This window comes from Anolis carolinensis, chromosome 4, assembly GCF_035594765.1.
Source record: "Anolis carolinensis isolate JA03-04 chromosome 4, rAnoCar3.1.pri, whole genome shotgun sequence".
Classification (NCBI taxonomy): Eukaryota; Metazoa; Chordata; class Lepidosauria; order Squamata; family Dactyloidae; genus Anolis; species Anolis carolinensis.
Genome location: NC_085844.1, coordinates 124,871,940 through 124,891,094, shown reverse-complemented (window position 1 = coordinate 124,891,094; position 19,155 = coordinate 124,871,940). Strand labels below are relative to the sequence as shown.

General features: G+C 41.3%; 1 protein-coding gene across 1 annotated transcript in view; it reads right to left on the bottom strand.

The window, feature by feature from the left end:
- acbd6 (acyl-CoA binding domain containing 6) overlaps positions 1 to 16,874 on the bottom strand; it is a 131,490-nt gene extending 114,616 nt beyond the window's left edge. Inside the window, exons 1-3 of the mRNA XM_003219869.4 lie at positions 16,490 to 16,874; positions 13,217 to 13,281; positions 8,140 to 8,236 (exon numbers count right to left, since the gene is read on the bottom strand). Coding sequence (XP_003219917.2) covers positions 8,140 to 8,236; positions 13,217 to 13,281; positions 16,490 to 16,747 — 420 coding nt within the window. The 5' untranslated portion in view covers positions 16,748 to 16,874. The remainder of the gene's footprint in view (positions 1 to 8,139; positions 8,237 to 13,216; positions 13,282 to 16,489) is intronic.
- Positions 16,875 to 19,155: the final 2,281 nt, after the last annotated feature.

The following is a 19,155-nucleotide window of genomic DNA, read 5'->3' as shown; positions in this document are numbered from 1 at the left end:
TTCCAGGACAAGATGAAGGAAGTCACAATCCATTGTACTCTCCCCCCAGTCCCACCATGGCTTTTTGGTATTTGTTTTCTGAGACAAGGAGAGTGGAGGGGATTGGGAGAAGTTGGGGGGGGGGGGGAAGCCTTCCTTTCCACCCTCTCCACCATGGTGGCAGTTCTTTGATGCTTCTCCATGAGGGCACTGAGTTTTCCATAGATGGACTGAACTTTTCCTTTGAGAAATTTGTCCATGGACAGCCCAAATGAAGCACCAACCCCTTCTACTTTCTCCTGAAGCCTTTTGCAATGCCTGGGCAATAAATGGTGGCAGCGGACAGGGTGGCTTATCCCCTAAGGAATAAGCTCTACAGGTACTGAAAGAGAGACCCAGAAGTCAGAGCACTTGCCACCATGTTCTGCTGTCTTGCTCTGATCTGGGCTCACTCACAAGGAGACCTACATCCACAGCCCATTCTACCCAGGTGACTCAGTAGCATCCCAGGTGAAAGTATGTAAAGAGTGTTCACAAGGCTGGGTAGCTCTACCAGTGCTGCTAAGAGACCTAGAAGCCAGAGCACTTACAACCCAGCACTGATATCTTGCTGTCTGATTTTCATCCTTACCAGCAGAAACACAAATAAACTTCCCCTTTCTGTCTCGTATGTCTTTTCTGATTCTTTTATTCTTAACTGTTTGCTGTTTTAATAGGCTGTATAATGAAGCTGGGGCAGCAATATAAGTTGTACAGGGCAGAGGGAAATCTGGTGATGGCAGGGTCACATGTTCTTATAGAGCAGTGGTTCTCAACCTGTGGGTCCTCAGGTGTTTTGACCTACAACTCCCAGAAATCACATCCAGTTTACCAGCTCTTAGGATTTCTAGGAGTTGAAGCCAAAACATCTGGAGATCCACAGGTTGAGAACCACTGTTACAGAGGTAGGAAAGGAAGATGTTTAATATCTATCTCACCTTCATGTCATCCTGCCAGCCTAGGGAACACGGAGAGTGAGCCAGACCATCCACAAAACCTCACTTTGATCATAAGTAATGCCAGGTCAGTTAAAAACAAAACACATACAACCCACAATCACCTCAAAGATGGGAGAGCTGACCTGGCATGCTTCACTGAAGGGACTGATCTGGCATGCTCCACGAAAACTTGGCTGGGACATTATAGTGGTCCAATCTCAACACAGGCCCTCCCAGCCAGATACTGTGTCTGTGAGCAGGTGGGGGAAAGGGGATGGGTGGGTGGGCGCGGGGGGGGGGGGGATCTGTCATATATAATGACAACCTTAACCTGACCAGATTACCCACTAGAAAGCTGGATCACATTAAATGTTTCACCTGAGTTTGAAAATCAATGATAGACTGGGGATTCTGTTCGTGTACTGTCTACGCTGCTGCCTAACAGACTCCTTGCCAGCTCATGGAACTGGTCTCGGAGGTATTATTGGAATCACCCAGATTTTTGTTTCTGGGTGACTTCAACATACTACTGGAGGCCAGTTTATCAGGTGCAGCTCAGGGGTTCATGGTATCCATGACAAACATGGGCCTATCCCAATTAGTTTCTGAATTCAGTTGATGAGGTTTTCAGCTCGGAACAGGTCATCAATACCTCCGAGTTGTAATGGACAAATCATTTTCTGGTCAGGGTTAGTATCACAACTAAAACCTACACCTACAGAGGTGGAGTACCTATTAAAATGGTCCGTCCATGAAGGTTAATGGATCCTTTGGGATTCCAGGAGGCCTTAGAGCAGGCATAGGCAAACTTTGTCCCTCCAGGTGTTTTGGACTTCAACTCCCAAAAATACCAGCCAGTCATTAGGAATTGTGGGAGTTGAAGTACAAAACACCTGCAGGGTCGAAGTTTGCCCATGTCTGCCTTAGAGAGTTCTATAGCTGGTATCATCAACAATTCTGTTGGAATCAAATCTTGTTGGAATCAAAATCAAACCAGGGTTAATGACACAATTGCTCCCAAATGTCCTCTCCGACCCATTTCACATCAGGCTCCCTGATATACAGAGACCCTCAGAGAAATGAAACGGGAAGGATGGCACAGATGGTGGACAATCCGATTTTTATGCAACGAGACACAATACATAGGACATCTTTGCACCTATAAGGTGGCAATACACACAGTGAGGAAAGCTTTCTTCTCTGCACACATTGCGTCTGCAAGTTCGCATCCAGCTGAGCTGTTCAGAGTGGTGAGAGGCTTAAGCTAGGTGCCCTCCCACTGAACTCTTTGCTAGAACCTTCAGTAGCTCATTGTGACGCCTTTAACAACCATTTCACAATACAATTTCTTGCATAAGAGCTGACTTAGATGCTGTCATTGGAGCAGAACAAGGTAACCAGCAACTCTGTTAGTGGGATTGAACTGGATCAGTTTCAATCAGTGAGTACTGTTTATGTGTACAAGCTGCTGGGGCAAGTAAGAAGGACAACCTGTCTCTTTTGCCTGGTCATTCAGGGAGGAGATGGATTAGATATAAAATACAACAAATTATCAATGCATCTCTTAGGGAAGGAAATTTTCCACCCTGTTTAAAAGAAGCAGCAGAACCACTGCTGAAAAAAACCCTTCTTTGATCCCCTGAGCCTTAATAACTACAGACCACTGTCTAGTCTTCCTTTCCACAGAATCACATAACCCTGAAAACTGCACAATATCTGTTTTGAACTGAGTTATCTGAATCCACACTGCCATATATTCCAGTTCAAAGCAGATAATGTGTTTTATTCAGCTGCGTGGAAGGGGCCAGCAAAGGCACTTGCTCTCCAGCTCCAGGAAGTCTTGAATGACATATACTTCCTTGACCCATTTCAAACTGGCTTCAGAGCAGGATACTGAGTTGAGATTTCTATAGCACATGAATTCCACTGTTTAGCTAAGCTAACAAGCAGCCAGAAAGTTCCCTCTAGAAACTCAGAATCAGAGTATAAATGGTGAATGGCATTTGAATATGCAAAAGCAATATCTTGAGGCTGTAAACAACACATACTACTTGTGAGCCTACTAGATTGGCTGGCTAGCTCCTTGGGAAAAGACTGAATCGGTCTTTGGCCAGGTCAAGCAAAGCAGTGGTTACATTGCTAGCATTCTTAGACAACTAAGAGAAAACAAATCAATTTCTACCTGAATTCTTCAACTGTTGAAAAAAATCTCTTCAGCATTTTGTATTCTTAGAGTCTACACACATTTTTGAATCCAAATTTAAAGGTGATGATTGCTATTGAAGGACTGCAATGCTTTAAAAATTATTCAATACTTCAATACTGGAATCAGAGCTCCCTCTTGCGGCCGTGGGCGTAGTTAGTTTATACACTGAAAGAGTAAGAAATCACCAAGGACAATGAAGCCTGTGACAGGTAGACACTAAGCATACAAACAAGAGGACATTTTACGCTAAGATGCATGTTGGCCACAGACACACAAAATGACAATGGAAGGGGAAGCCAACTGTAGGCAGAGCCAAAGTAGGTGGTTATAACGCTTGAGTTTCATTCCATTATCTCCTAGAAAAATAGAACAATCCTTCAATGGAGGATTAAATTCCTTTTGTCATTTCTACCTTCCATTGTTTATTCTAGAGTTTGAAATCAGCCAAAAGTCTCAGCAATAATATAAAAAAATTAAAAGCAAAAGGTCTACCTCTTAAGATGCTGTCTTATCATTAGTATCTTATATTGCACACTGTCTTTTTACTCAGAAGAAAACACAAGAAATCAGAAAATTGGGAATAAAACATAGGTACGTATATAAATACTGTAAAATAGTAAACGCAGAGCAATATAAAACATTTTGTCACATTTTCATTCTTGTTATTTTCTCTAGACAAACTCCCTAACAGGGTGGCTATATATACCTTGTCAAAATATAGAGCATGCAACACCAATCTATATACACATGCAAACTTGGAAAGCAGATTTTAAATGTCATAAAAATGTCACAGAAAACAAACCAATTTCCTATTCAAAAACACTCCAAAATTTCTTAATTTCTCAAATCAGTGTTTTCATTATTAATACTAGTACTCTTTCATTTTATTTCATTAGAAAATATGTGGTAGGCCACAATCATTAACATGGCTACAATGAAGGTAGGAGGTTAGGTTACTGAAGAAATTCAAGATCTGCTTTTAAAATGTCCCATTTTCTTTCTCCTCCTTTAATTTCCTCTTGTACTTAGCTGACTTTAGTCGTTGCAAACTGCATTCAAAGTATGAAAGAGGTATGCATTCAATTAATTCAGGGGGAGAGTGGTATTGTGCCTTTCCCCTTAGGTTCAAGAAAAAGCAAACTGCTCCAGCTTCTCCTAGCTGTGTGTTCTTCCTCATAAATTCTGCCATCATAACAACTCTTGGAAGTTGCCATGTTATGTATGTCCTGTTTTTCATAAATGAAATGTTGCATGGTAAGAAGTTTGCTTCTGTACAATTCTGAGTGATAACTGATCACATTTACTCAGAAATACATCCCAATGGATTCAGAGGAGATTGCTTTCAGGAATGTCTTCTTACCACTGCAACCTCAGAAGTCTAAAAACACAAAATAAACGTCTTCATATAAAAAAGATACTGTCAGCCACTTTTAGGATTGAAGATGGTAGGTGAGGAAAACAATAGAAATGAAGTTAGCAAGGGATTCCAAATAAGAGAACAATTTTTCTATGATTACCAAATTCTAACCATAAAAAGTGGCCAACAAAAACCATCACCTGCAAAGCTGCATATCATGTGCAGCTGCTACCCCAGGCATGAGCAAACTTTGTACCATGTTAGGAACTGTGGGAGTTGAAGTACAAAAGACCTGGAGGGCTGAAGTTTGCCTATACCTGGGCTAGCTCTTTTCTGCCTGTTGGATTGCAGAGATAAGAATCTCTTGTTTGCATAGAACATGGTTTCAAGTGTTACAAGTAAACAAAAGCCCCAAATATTATTCATAATCATTTCAACTCACACACACAACTCCACAACTCTTACTCAACTTCTAAAAGGCACCTTCTCAATTCAATGCTGTTTGCATTTTTCTCTTCCAAAATTGAAATGGGAGGACATATTTCAGGCTATGGGTTCAGTTTATCTTCGCAATTGCATCTTCTACTACAAACCTGCACGAACTTTAAGATTTGCCAGGGAGGCCCTTTCTCACTCCTGCCATCATCACAAACACGATTGGTGGGGATGAGGGATAGGGCCTTCTCGATGGTGGCCCCCTGGCTCTGGAACTCCCTTCAAAGAAAAATTAGACTAGCCCCCACCTCGGCCACCTTCCAGAAAGATCTGAAAACTTGCGTATTTCAATGTACCTTTGACAATTCGGTTACAACTTGACTGGCCCTTCCACCCCTACCTTAATACCTGGCCTCTGCACTTTATTACCAGCCCCTTTTACCGATGGCCTTGCAATATATTGCACACGCCCTATTATGCCCTGTTTTCAGCAATGGACACACCGATTTCACCCAGCTATTAGTTATCGGCTGTTGAGCTGTTTTTATGATGTTTTATGTGTTTATGTGTCGATTTACTGCAATTGCAATGTATTTTATGCTGCTATATTTTATTGTTGTTACTGGGCTGGGTCCCCATGTAAGCTGCCCTGAGTCCCCCTGGGGAAATGGGGCGGGATATAAGAATAAAGTTAGTAGTAGTAGTAGTAGTATGCTAAATCTCCTGGATATACCAAGCCAAATGCCTTTCTGTTTCTCCATACGTAGGAAGGCTGAGCGAAGGAAGATAGATGCTTTTGAACTTTGGTGCTGGAGGAAAATCCTGTGAGTGCATTGGACCCCAAGAAGATCCAACCAGTCCATCCTCTAGGAAATAATGCCCGGCTGCTCACTGGAGGGAAGGATATTAGAGGCAAAGATAAAGTATTTTGGACACATCATGAGAAGACAAGAAAGCTTGGAAAAGATCATGATGTTGGGGAAAATGGAAGGAAAAAGGAAGAGAGGCCGACCAAGGGCAAGATGGACGGATGGTATCCGTGAAGTGACTGGCTTGACCTTGAGGGAACTGGGGGCAGCGACGGCCAACAGGGAGCTCTGGCGTGGACTGGTCCATGAGGTCACGAAGAGTCGGAAACGACTGCGCGAATGAAGAAGAAGAAGCCAACCCTCAAACTTATTTCTCAGTGGAGTCCAAACGCCACCCACTATTTTTATTGTTATTATTCTTTCATTTATTTATGTGGTGCCATCTTTGAACCAGCATGGTCTGAGGACTGGACAACAACTCTGGAGACTAGGGTTCAAATCTCGTCTCAGACATGGCTACCCACTACTTTAGCTTGGACAAGTCACACTCAGCTTTACATCTCTGAATTGTGTTTGCAATTGTGTTGGAGGCAATCATGCATATCAAAAATCAGTAGCATGGATGGTTTGTGCACGAACAGAAAACTTTCCAATCTCTGATCTACAAATTACTAATATTTCCCATTCAATTTTGAGAGCAACCTGGGACATAACATTTTCAAATGAGTTTATTTTGAATGAAAGTAATTATAAAGACAGAAAGTACAGTAGAGTCTCGCTTATCCAACATAAACAGGCCGGCAGAATGTTGGATAAGCAAAAATGTTGGATAATAAGGAGGGATTAAGGAAAAGCCTATGAAACGTCAAATTACGTTATGATTTTACAAATAAAGCACCAAAACATCATGTTTTACAATAAGTCTGCCACTTGTTTGGGAGCGTGGCTGCACTTGTGTTTTTGTTGGGCGTGTTGGTGCACTGCGCGTTGCTGTCTAGAGAAACAGCTGTGGATTTGGGAGGGAGGCAAACTGCGTTGGATAATACACAATGTTGGATGAGTGAGAGTTGGATAAGTGAGACTCTACTGTAATTGTAAAGAACAGAATTGGAAAACACAGTAAGAATTGAATTTTGTGTAATAGTCACAGTTTTGCATATAGTTATAAGTCAATACTGTATAGTTAAATTTCATATAATCTTAATAATATTAGGAATTATATTCCATATGTAAAACATCTTGAAGCACCATTACAACAGGCAGAATCAAACAGCTTACCTTAAAGGGACTATGGGCAGGAGGAGTATTAACTCTAAAATTGTTAACCAACCTTTCATCTCATTTCTACTCACATTCACTGAACCCTACCATCATAATCCACCCAGAGGGTATGTGTGTATATTAACAATGGAGAAAGGGACAGAGTTTCAAGAAGTCCATCAAGCTTCTCTTCTGGCAGGAACAATTTCGTGACCAATCATGAACGATGGATTTAAAGCACAAGCTACATCATCCCACAAGAAATAATACAGAGTGTGGTTACCCACCAGGCTGTCTCAATGTTACTTTTACAACAGTAACCTCACACTTATGATCATTATAGAATGATCAATGATAAGAGCAATGGAAGTCCAAAACATCTGACAAGTCATAAATTCACCACAGCAATGTATGCCATAAATATCTAGCACTGACATCCTATTTATTTATTTATTTATTTCTAGTATTTATATTCCATCTTTCTCACCCTGAAGGGGACTCAGGGCGGATCACAGAACAAATATACAGTAAACATTCAATGCCGATTATAACAATAACAAGACAGACAACAGATAGAGGTTTTCTCATCTTTCGGCATATTTGGAGGCTGTGCTCAGTTCCTACCACCGGGGATGCTGTTGCTCCATCTCCCTACCTAAGAGCTTTGTTTGTAAACTTCCTCCTTTTTCTGATCAAAACACTGAAATACCTCTCCACCTTAATGCGGTTCCTATTTATATATTCACATTTATTTTCAAACTGCTAGGTAGGCAGAAGCTAGGCTAAAGGACAGGAGTTCACCCTGACCCAAGCTTCGAACTCTCAGTCTTCCAGTTGGCAAGATTTATTGCAGCTTAGTGGTTAACCTGCTGTGCTGAAGCCTGGCTGATGGAATGTTTCCATTTGTAGAACTGAGATTTGGGACCTATTCGCCTTCCACCCTATTGCCTCCACACAGCACCAAAACTGGCTCCAGTAGCTGAAAAACTTTCCAAACCAGGATATGGGGCAGAACAGAGGTCTTCAGAGAAAGGAAGGGATTTGTATCGTTTTAACAAGCATCTGCTGGCATTACAATGGTTTTAATACTACAATAAAACAATGACTTTAATGTACCTGTGGATTCCAAGCAGGGTCCAGTTTCTTCACAGTAGCAACATAGTCTCTCATTGCTTGTTCAGTGCTTGTATCACCTAATGCTTTCCAAGCTTCCCTGAATGGGAGAGAACAATCACTAGTCAGTAAAACATGTAGTATCAAACGTCTCCTAGGATCAGGTTTTTAAAAAATGAATTACATATCCATAGTAATTTATGTACATACATGCTTTACATCACCATGTTTCTGCTTAGGTTTCAACAGTTTCAGCATAAACATATTTTCTAACAACACATGAGACAGATAAGAAATATGGAGTATTACGTACGATTGTTTTTTATACAATTCTTAAACCCATCCATTGGTGAACTCTCAAGTTGTATTTCAGATGTTTTGGGAAACTATCATTTTTGGAAAAACTACAGGCAGTCTTAGATGACAAACACTTCCTTGATGCATTTCAAACTGGCTTCAGAGCAGGATACAGAACTGAGACCGCTATGGGTGCTTTAGTGGGTGATCCCCGTCTCAACACCGACAGGGGGAGTGTGTCCTTGTTGGTGCTTCTAGACCTCCCAGCGGCTTTCGATACCATCGACCATGGTATCCTTCTGAAACACAGGGGGGAGGGGGGGCTGCAGTGGATATGGTCATACTTCTCAGGCAGGTTCCAGATGGTGGGGCTTAGGATAGCTGCTCCCCAAAAAAGATGCTGCTATGTGGTATTCCACAAGGTGCCATTCTATTCCCAGTAATTTTAGTATTTTAGTATGAAACCGCTGAGAGAGATCATTCTTAGGCATGGGCAGGGTATTATCAGTATGCTGATGACACCCAAATATATTTCTCCATGCCTTCAAAAGCAGTTACAGCTAAGGACAGCGTGTCTCCTCTGAATGAATGCCTGGAGGAGGTAATGGGCTGGATGAGGAAAAAGAAACTGAAACTGAATACAGACAAAACAGAGATGCTTGCCAACAAGAGTTCTAATCTGGGGATGGAGGTGCATCAACCATTCCTGGACAGGATTACACCCCCCCCCCCCCCCCCGAAAGACTGTGTTTGCAGCTTGGGTGTGTCCCTGGATCCATCTCTCCAAATGTCAGCCCAGCTAGATGCGATGGTCAGGAGTGCTTACTATTAGCTTTGGCTGATATATCAGCTGCACCCCTTCCTAGATTTGGAGGACCTGAAGGTGGTAGTACACGCACTGGTAACCTCAAGGTTGGACTTCTGCAAGCACTCTAGATTGGGCCACCTTTGTACCAAGTTCAAAAACTTCATCTGGTTCACAATACCAGTGAAGTCAGGCAGGCTCCCTCACTTCCATCTTTCCGTAGGAAAGTTAAAACTTGGTTGTGGGGCCAGGCCTTCGAATAACAATTAGTAGCACTAATTATTATTATATATGCTGGAACTCAATTGACAGACCCAGTCTTTTAGACTCAAACATGCCATCTGTATTTTATACGTGTTTTTATGAATGCCTGATGTAATTTAATAACTTTTTAATTGATTCACAATGTATTGTACAATTTTATATATGTATTTTATTGTAAGCCGCCCTGAGTCCCCTATTGGGTGAGAAGGGCAGGATATAAATATTGTAATAAATATTGTAATAAATAAATACAGCAGCCAGATTGGTTAAGAGAATATCCAGGAGTTAGCATATTATACCTATCCTAAAGTCACTCCACTGGCTGCCAATTAGTTTCTGGGCAAAGTATAAGGTGTTGGTTTTGACTTTTAAAGCTCTACCTGGTTTGGGTCCAGGTGACCTACAGGATCGCCTTCTCCCATACAATCCACCCTGCAAACTTAGATCCTTTGAGGGACAGTTATTCCAACTAGCCAAAACCTGACTAGCAAAACCACCACACAGAAGACCTTTTCATCGGCCACTCCACGACTGTGGAATGACCTGCTGGAAGAGCTCTGACAGATGTATCAGCTGTTGGAATGTAAGATACAAGTGAAGACCTATATCTTCCAACAGGCCTACCCAGACTGTTTTAATGATGTATTTTAACACCATATGCCTAATTTTTTGTATTGTGGAAATATATTTTAATATACAGTATGTATTTTATGAAGTGTTTTAAAATGATTACGTGTTTGTTTATGTTTTATTAATGCTGTAATCTGCCTCAAACGGAGAGGAAAAGGCAAGATATAAAACTATTATTATTAATATTAATAATAATAATAATAATAATAATAATAATAATAATAATAATAATAATAAATCTAAGCAGCCATCCAAAGCCATTTTCCAAATGAAGCCTGTTATGAAATATTGGAAATAACTACACCATAACCTTATTGAAAAGGTAAAAATGATGTCACAACCATTTGACAAATGTGAATCTCCATGAACATGTGGAGACCACCTTTTTAAAAGCACTAGTCCAGAAAAGCATGACCTTGTTCGAAGTCAAATCCCTGAACAAGTGATATTCACAAACATTCATGTAATAGCACATAGGTAACTCAGCTGTTAACCTGAAGAACCATGTCTTTAAACTGTCAAGGATAAAGACATGGCACTACAAAAATATGTTTGGTTAGCAGAGGATAGTTGTTTCTCTGAAGTTGAAATTTGCAGTTGCAATTGCCCAGAACATCTACCGTATATACTCGAGTAGAAACCAACCTGAATATAAGCCAAGGCACCCAATTTTACCACAAAAAACAGGGAAAACTTATTGACTCAAGTATAAGCCGAGGGTAGGAAAGTGCAGCATCTACTGGTAAAATGTTTAAAAAATCACCACTCTTTCTGGGCACTGAGTGAAATATTTAAAATTTCCTGAACTAAATGAACTATCTCAGAGATGGAACCCAATGCAACACATAAAATACCGACTTTATACACATAAATTTCAGATGTTGAGAGATTTAAGTATCCTTGCACAAAAATGAGATATCATGGGGATGGGGCCCAAGTCTCAATGCAAAATTCATTTGTTTCTGTAAGGGTTTCTATGGTAGAAGATGAAAGGAGCACAGGTAGAGATGTGATAAGACGAGATGTGATAAAGCAGGCTGGGCCCCCTTCTACACTGCCATATAAAATACAGATTACTGTGATCTGTTTTGACTTGGATTATATGGCAGTATAGACTCATATAATCCAGTTCAAAGCAAATAACCTGGATTATCTGTCTTTATATTCTAGATTATATGGCAGTGTAGAAGAGGCCTCAACATATAACAGCAACTTCTACGTACTCCAAAATAATCCCCTTTTAAACCTTCGGGGGGATCTGAGCTGGATCTGCACTGTTCAGTATATCTCAGAATCTGATCCCAGATTATCTGCTTGTAATGTCTCAGAGACCCTCGAGTCATGACCCCGTAACCATTATGGATCAGACCGAAGAAGATATGGGGTTTGTGCCGACTCAGCAAGATTCAGCTCCCTTCCAGATGTCTCCTGTTGACAGTTTTAGCCCACAGTTAATTACTAAAGCCCTTGAATCAGAGCCTGGTTCCCCGGAGAGCGCTCCTTTTGATAGAAAATTGTTTTTGGAAACATTCCGCTCTGAGAAGAATAGGAGAAAAAGCGCTAGATTAGCGGAGAAAGCAAGCGCTAATTAAACCAGTTCCTTTGAGAGTTTCCAGGGAGGTTTGCATCTGGCGAGTTGTTGTCTTCAGTCCACTTTCCCTTGGGAAAAAGTGTTCAGGCACCTGGTTTGAGGGGAGATTTGAAGTCCCATAAAAGTTCTGAGCGCAGGCTGGCCTTTGCGGTGTCAACGTGTCAGTTGAGGAAATCACATCGTCTCTAGCTTCTGCGGCGCGCTACTCTCAAGTAGACCAGGCGTTGCATCTTGTCTCCCTGCCAAGTCTGGACAGCAATTCAGTTCTACCACAACTAACTTTGCCTTGCCTTGTTATCCTAGCCTCAGACTTTGAACCTGGAACTCTTTGAAAGACCTTGCTATATTCCCCACTCAAACTGCTTAGAAGTTTGAGTGTGTTTCGGTTTTTGGATTTAAAACTTTGAACTCTAATATTGGACTTCTACTTTCACATTACTGGACTATATTTGACCTTTCCTGAAAGGACTATTGCTGGACTATATACTCTGCTTATTTTTGTTTGACTCCTTTATTTCTTTAATAAAGATATTAGATTGTTTATTGGCCTCCGTGTCTGGTTCCCAGTGCTCACGCTGCCTAGAGGCGTCACACTGCTTTGAACTAGATTATGAGGCCCCATCTATAGTGCCATATAAAATCCAGATTATCTGCTTTGAACTGGGTTATATGGCAGTGTAGTCTCATATAAACCAACTCAATGCAGATAATCTAAATAATCTGCTTTGATAATCTGGATTATATGGCAGTGTAGGTCCAACCTGAGGGTCCTTCTAGACCAGTGGTTTCTAGACCAGGCCTTCCCACACCAAAAAGTCAAACTGGCAAATCAACATACACATAGAATACAGGTTAGCATATACATTAAGAAATAAATAGTGAAAGGCTTGTGAGGTTGCTATTTCCAAAACTTGAACCCTTCTTTAATCTCAGAAGAGTTTAAGAAGCAGTTTGATGGTTGACTGTTATGATTAATATGGGAGATGTACTAAGAAAAGAGCACCCTTCCACCAAGAGGTTCTTGTCAAGTTCAAAATGTAAAACTAGTGTCCCACCAGTGCATGTTTAATGAGTTTGTAAATATTTCCTTCATTTTCTAAAACCTTTGAGGAAGGGAGTGGTACAATTCCAGAGTCTCCCTGAAGAGAGCTGCAGATCTTCTAAATTTCAAATGAAAAAGCTTATACATGCCACTTTAATGTGATTATACAGAGATCCTTCATATACAAAAAACATAATTATCATCCAGTAAAAGAGACAGGTTGTAACCTCTGAAAGGCATTCATGCTTTCACGAAATGAATAATGAGTTAAACAAGAACGGTTTTCTTAGGGAAAATTTAGAGGAGCATCATTATGTTTTAAAAATGTGTGTGAAACCAAAAATATAATTGAGCACACTGACCCTAAGAATCTTCCAACAATGCAAAACAAATTTACTACAGGCAACCATTAAAGAAAATAAAATCTCCTAAGAAAGAGTTCTGTACATACCATTTCTGCTTTCCTTCAAAATCAAAAAATCCAGGTTTGGGAGTGTTGCAGCTACCACATTTAACCTAAAGAAAAAAGTACACCTAAAAGTAAGAAGTCCTGTTACCATACCATAGAAAGTACAAAATGTAATGTCAGATGTGAAGTTCTACTTCTAGAAACTATAAAATTGTTTTCTATGTTTTAATCAAGAGCCTAGACCCTTCAAGCTATGTGGACCAAACCTGTTCTATCTCAGAAATTACAGAAATTCTTAGAAAAACTTTCAAATGTTGGTGGCAGTACTTTATATACTTTTAAATGTTTTATCTTGTTTCTTAACATGCAACTTTAATGTGATTATTTTAATTGTGTTTTCGATTTTTATTCTTTTAACTAATTCTTTTGTGAGTAGTCTTGGGTCCTAATGCTGGAGGAAAGTGACATATAAACACAATAAATAAATTAGGTATGTGCTCATTAGTCTCAGGGTAAGGAAGGAAAATTATGAGGACAGTCAAGAAAAGCAAGATGCCTACTATGCATACAAATAGAACTGTTTCTCTCTCATCAAGTATTGTAAGAAATAATTTTACATGATTTATCTCTCTGCCTACAGTGAAGGAATGTGCCTCTCTCCATACTGTAATACAACATTATTGCTGGAGCAATACAGAATTACAGTCCTTCCCACATCCAATAACACCTAAATTATAATGTAGCATTGGCAAAACATCCTTCAAGCCTGGGATGGGATCACACAATTTACTGGCAAGGGAGTGGTTACCAGATGATCAAGTTACTCGTGTCTGTCAGATACTATGGGTTCTTGATTGTAAAGATTACAAAATGCTTCTTTTCTATAATAAAAAATACATTCCCACTGGTTAAAGCTCCACGTTTTTCAGAAAGGTATGGTCTTTGTGATCTTTTCCAACTCAATGATTTATCACTGTATGGTCATTATCACCAGTAGTCCCCAAGACCAAAAAAATGTGTGCAGCCTCACCATTACTACACCATTGCAACAAGAGCGACTGGTCTCATGAAACCCACTTATAGTGCTGAGACAATAGGGATGTTGGGCGGGGAGAGGCTGACTACCCACAAAAGGTGCAGCAACAAGCCTCCTGACTGCTACCTCTCATCCTCCCTCCCTCCCCCTGAGTGGAGCTGTTCCATGTGGTGCCTGGAAGCAGGGCGCCTTGGTGTCTTTGTTTTTTAGTCCTGTTCCTGGCATTATTTGGGGTGTTGATTCAGAAAATTGCACTGGATAGACCACATCTCTAGATTATAAAATAAGGGTTTCTGTGGGCGAGCAGACAGTGACTACTGGATGGCATATGTTCTGTATCAGAAATATACTGATGTGGTCTATCCAATGCAATTTTCTAAATCAGCACCGCAAATAACCAAACTGAATCTAAAGTTGATCAAAAACTGATTTGTAACCCTTTTGGTACTAATGTTAGAATGGGGTCCCCGGTCAAAAAATGGTTGGGAACCACTGGGTTTGAACAACCAACTGGCATCCAATTGCCAGTTCTCTTTCTGGGGAAAATTTACACTTTCTGTGTCCCTTGTCATGGTGACGGCTTTATATAAATTCTCCAACTGATTCTTTTACACTCATCACTCTACTCCCCGTTTTCATCTTGCAATTTAATCCCATTTTATCAAACTTATTGTTTATTCAAGTTTTTTGTGTTTTAAGTCAAACTCATTATGACACCAGGACATGAATATTCTGATTCCATCCTAAATCTAGAGTTCCTCAATCATCATAATCCTTTACAGAAAGAATAGATCAGAAATGCAGCCCTTGGTTATAAATGGAGACCAAGTGGAGTAGTTGGGCAGTTTTACATTTCTGGGTGTCACTGTTAAGGAGGATCTGACGTGGGGCACCCATGTGGCAGCATTGGTTAAGAGAGCCCAGGAAAGACTGTACTACCTGAGACTTCTAAGGAACCAACAACTGAATGAAAAACTGCTGGTGACTTTCTAACGCTGTGATATAGAGAGTGTCCTAACCTGGGGGAGAAGAGCGGTATATAAATAAGTTAAATAAATAAATAACTGCAAAGTGGCAGACAGGAAAGTGCTCCAAAGGGTCACCACTTCTGCACAGAGAATCACTGGTTGCCCTCTCCCCTCTTTGGAAGAACTTTATAAGTCCCTCAGCCTTAAGAAAGCTCAGAGCATTCATAAAGATCCACCTCACCTGGCGTATTCTTTTTTTATTATTACCATCTAGCAGATGGTACAGGATGACAAAAACAGACAGACTGAGAGATAGTTTTTATCCTAGAGCTGTAAATATATTGAACTCCATGGTTGTACACTGATGTAGCATTGCGGGCAGCGCGATGGTGGTTGAGGTGTGGAGGGATGGGTGTGGAGTGTTGCTTTTGCGATGTGTGCTGGGGAAACCATTTAATTTAGTTGTACTACCTATCTATCTATATATCTATCCATATATCATTCATATATATATATATATATGGTAGGTAGGTTAGTATACAGTAATAGTAAAAAAGAGAATGTTTGTATGTATGTGTGCGGCGATTCTCTCCTGACGTTTAACCCACATCTATGGCAGGCATCCTCTGAGGTTGTGAAGTGTGTTGGAAAACTAGGAAAGTGGGGTTAATATATCTGTGGAATAATGTCCAGGGTGGGAGAAAGAACTCTTGTCTGTTTGAGGCAAGTGTGAAAGTTGCAACTTGAAGCCTTGCAGCTTCAAAGCTTGGCTGCCTCCTGCCTGGGGGAATCCTTTGTTGGGAAATGATTAGCTGGCCCTGACTGCTTCATACCTGGAACTGCCCAGTTTTTTAATGTTATTCTTCTTTATCTATTTTTTTTGTAAATCCAAGCTTTTTAATTAGACACATTTCACTACAGTAATCCTGTTAGCATTTGAGATTCCCTTAAAGACAGTTTGACTTCGGATGCTGAAGTTCTCAAGTTTACTAGTACTGCATATACAACACAAAGCACCACTAGTTTGCACTGTTGTAGTGCTGTTCTTTATCTAATGCTTTTATGTTAAGCCGCTTTTAGTCCCCTTTGGGAGAGATAACACGGGGTATAATAAATGAATATAATAATCATTTTTCAAATCACCCGGGCATCGCTTGTGTCCAATAGAATTATTATTCTAGTCCCTGCGGGAAACTTCTGAATCTCAACTGCGGCGAACTTGGCAGAGAGGCCTTGAAGAGTCCCTTTGGGAGGGAGTGGGCCCTTTAAGAGGCGCCTCCTCCCTCCCATCCCCTCGCGCCCCTTCCTCACCTGCTTGTAGCGCGCGTACAGCGCGAGGAGCTGCTCCTTGCTGGCCACCGCCACCAAACCCGGCACGCGCTCCGCCGCGCGCTCGAACTGCTCCGCCAGGCCCGGAGGTGAGGGGCTCTCCGAGTCGGAGCCGGGGCCCGGAGATTCCCCCAGAAGCGCCGCCGCCACCGCCGCCGCTCTCTCGCCCTCTTCCGCCTCGTCGCCGGAGCTGGGCTGGTCGCCTCGGCCGCCTTCCTCGGCCGGGAACGGGGACGCCATGGCACTCTCACTCCATCCTCTCTCTGTCGCCTCAGAGAGAGAGGCAGCTCGCGCCCAAGGGCTAAGCCACGCCCCCAGTCCCCTTCGCCGAGCGGCCCAGGTGGGACCCCGGCACTGCGCATGCGCCACGGAGCTGCCCTAGCCGTAGGAGAGGGGAAAGGAAATATACACAAAGGACACAGAGTTAGAAATGATGTAGAGTGATAGATTCCCCACACACACACACTTTGCCAGCGAGTCGCGTTTGTTTCGTGCTTCTATGAGGCCGCGCGGACCTTTATCGTTGAAAGCCTTTTCAGCCAGAGAGAGTGGGGAAGCCCCGCCCCCCTTTTTTTCATCCATACAAAAGACAGCAAATAAAGAGCAACACTCAGAAAACAGAGGAATTCCAGACATGAATCAATCACGACCAGCTAACACCTCCCAACAAAGGATTCCCCCAGGCAGGAAGCAGCCAGGCTTTGAAGCTGCAAGGCCATTCAATGCCAATCAAGGTGGCCAATTGCAACATTCACGCGTCTCCAACAGACAAGAGTTCTTTCTCACGCCCTGGACATTACACAGATATATAAACCTCACCTGCTTAGTTTCCAACAGACCCCACAGCCTCTGAGGATGCCTGCCATAGATGCAAGCGAAACGTTAGGAAAGAATGCCTCTGGCACATGGCCATACAGCCCAGAAAACTGTCAAGAGCCATCTCTAACCAGTTCGGGCCACTCCACATAGACCATCAAGCTTAATCACCATCAAGTTTCCGACCTTCTGTCATCCAAAGGAAACTGAACTTCGTATCCTTGTTTGTTTAACTCCTTATGTTTTGGAGAATACAAAAAAGTATCATTAGCGACAGTGGCTATATACTAGATGTTTTTGTGAATTCATAGATGCAAAAGATTAATAAACTCTAAAAATTTGGAACAAAAGTAACTACATAGCTGCATAAAATCCACATTAAACTGGATTATATGGCAGTGTGGACTCAGATAATCCAATTCAAAGCAGATATTGTGGATTATCTGCCTTGATATTCTGGGTTGTATGGTTGTGTAGAAGGGTCCTAAAACCCTTTCTACACTGCCTCATAAAATCCAGATTATCTGCTTTGAACTGGATTATATGGCAGTGTAAACTCAGATAATCCAAAGAAGATAATGTGGATTATCTGCTTTGATAATCTGAATTATATGGAAGTGTAGAAGGGCCCTAAGAGTAAGATACTGGAGGCTCTGTTCATTGATCCAACACCTTTCAATAAATTGATTTTCAATACAGACGATTTTAAAAATCAACATAGCTTCTTAACATACAGTACTATGGTTAAAATTAGCAGTTTGGATCATTATTTTGAAATCTTTATCGCTAACTGCAGAATGAAATAGTGGACTGGTATGTAAGAAATTCAATTCCGTTCTAACACTGCTTATTTCGGCAGTTGAATGTGATTTAATTGCTGAACGATAATCACATGCAAAAAGTACATCAGCACCTGCTGGTAGATTCTAGGATGACTTATGTTGGATCAGTAAGGATTTCAGGCTCACATTTTTTTTAACAATGGCAACAACAGAAATATTGTAAGTGCCCTAATTTATACTAGAGCCATACAAAAAACTTGGTGTAACCAGGAGAAGAGTTTGTGTGTGAAAGGAGTTTGGTTCCATTCTAGAGTTGAAAGAAAATTCCAGGATTAAGAGGTCTTTAATTTGAAGGGTAAGGTCCTTATCACATCATGCTGCTACACCGTCATAGCAATGGTTTAGTCATTGTTTTGTTTCAGCCTTATCATACAACACTCTGGTTCTCCTAGTACTGTTGTTGGTACTGTGATTTTTTTTTCCATCCTGAAAACAATCCATTAATGATGCCCTTTCCCTGTATAATTCAGTAGCCACTTTGAGTGTGGATGTCTCTGAGAAATTCCATCAGTACTTAAAGTTTGTTATGTTGGGCAAGTTTGCTCTAGATGCATCATCGATGGAGTTCAGTGTGTTCTCTGGCTGTAGGGTAAACTACAATGCCCTCAAAACCCCTCCAGTAGGTTGAGTTAGTCATGGGGATTCTGTGTGCCGTTTGGTCTAGGTCCATCATCGGTGGAAGTCACAGTTTCTCTGGTTGTAGATGAACCCAGAAAGGAAGGTCAGTTCCCCCCAAACCCCTCCAGTAATCACATTTCACCATATCAGATATGTGAGGCAAGTTTGGTCTAGATCCATCGCGTTCATAGTGCTCTCTGGATGTAGGTGAACTAAAACTCCCCCAAATCAAGGTGAATTTTCCCCAAAGACCTCCAGTATTTTTTTCTGGTCATGGGGGCTCTGTTTGCCAAATATGGTCCAATTCTATCTTTGGTGGAGTTCAGAGTGCTCATTGATTGCAGGTAAACTATAAATCCTAGTACCTACAAC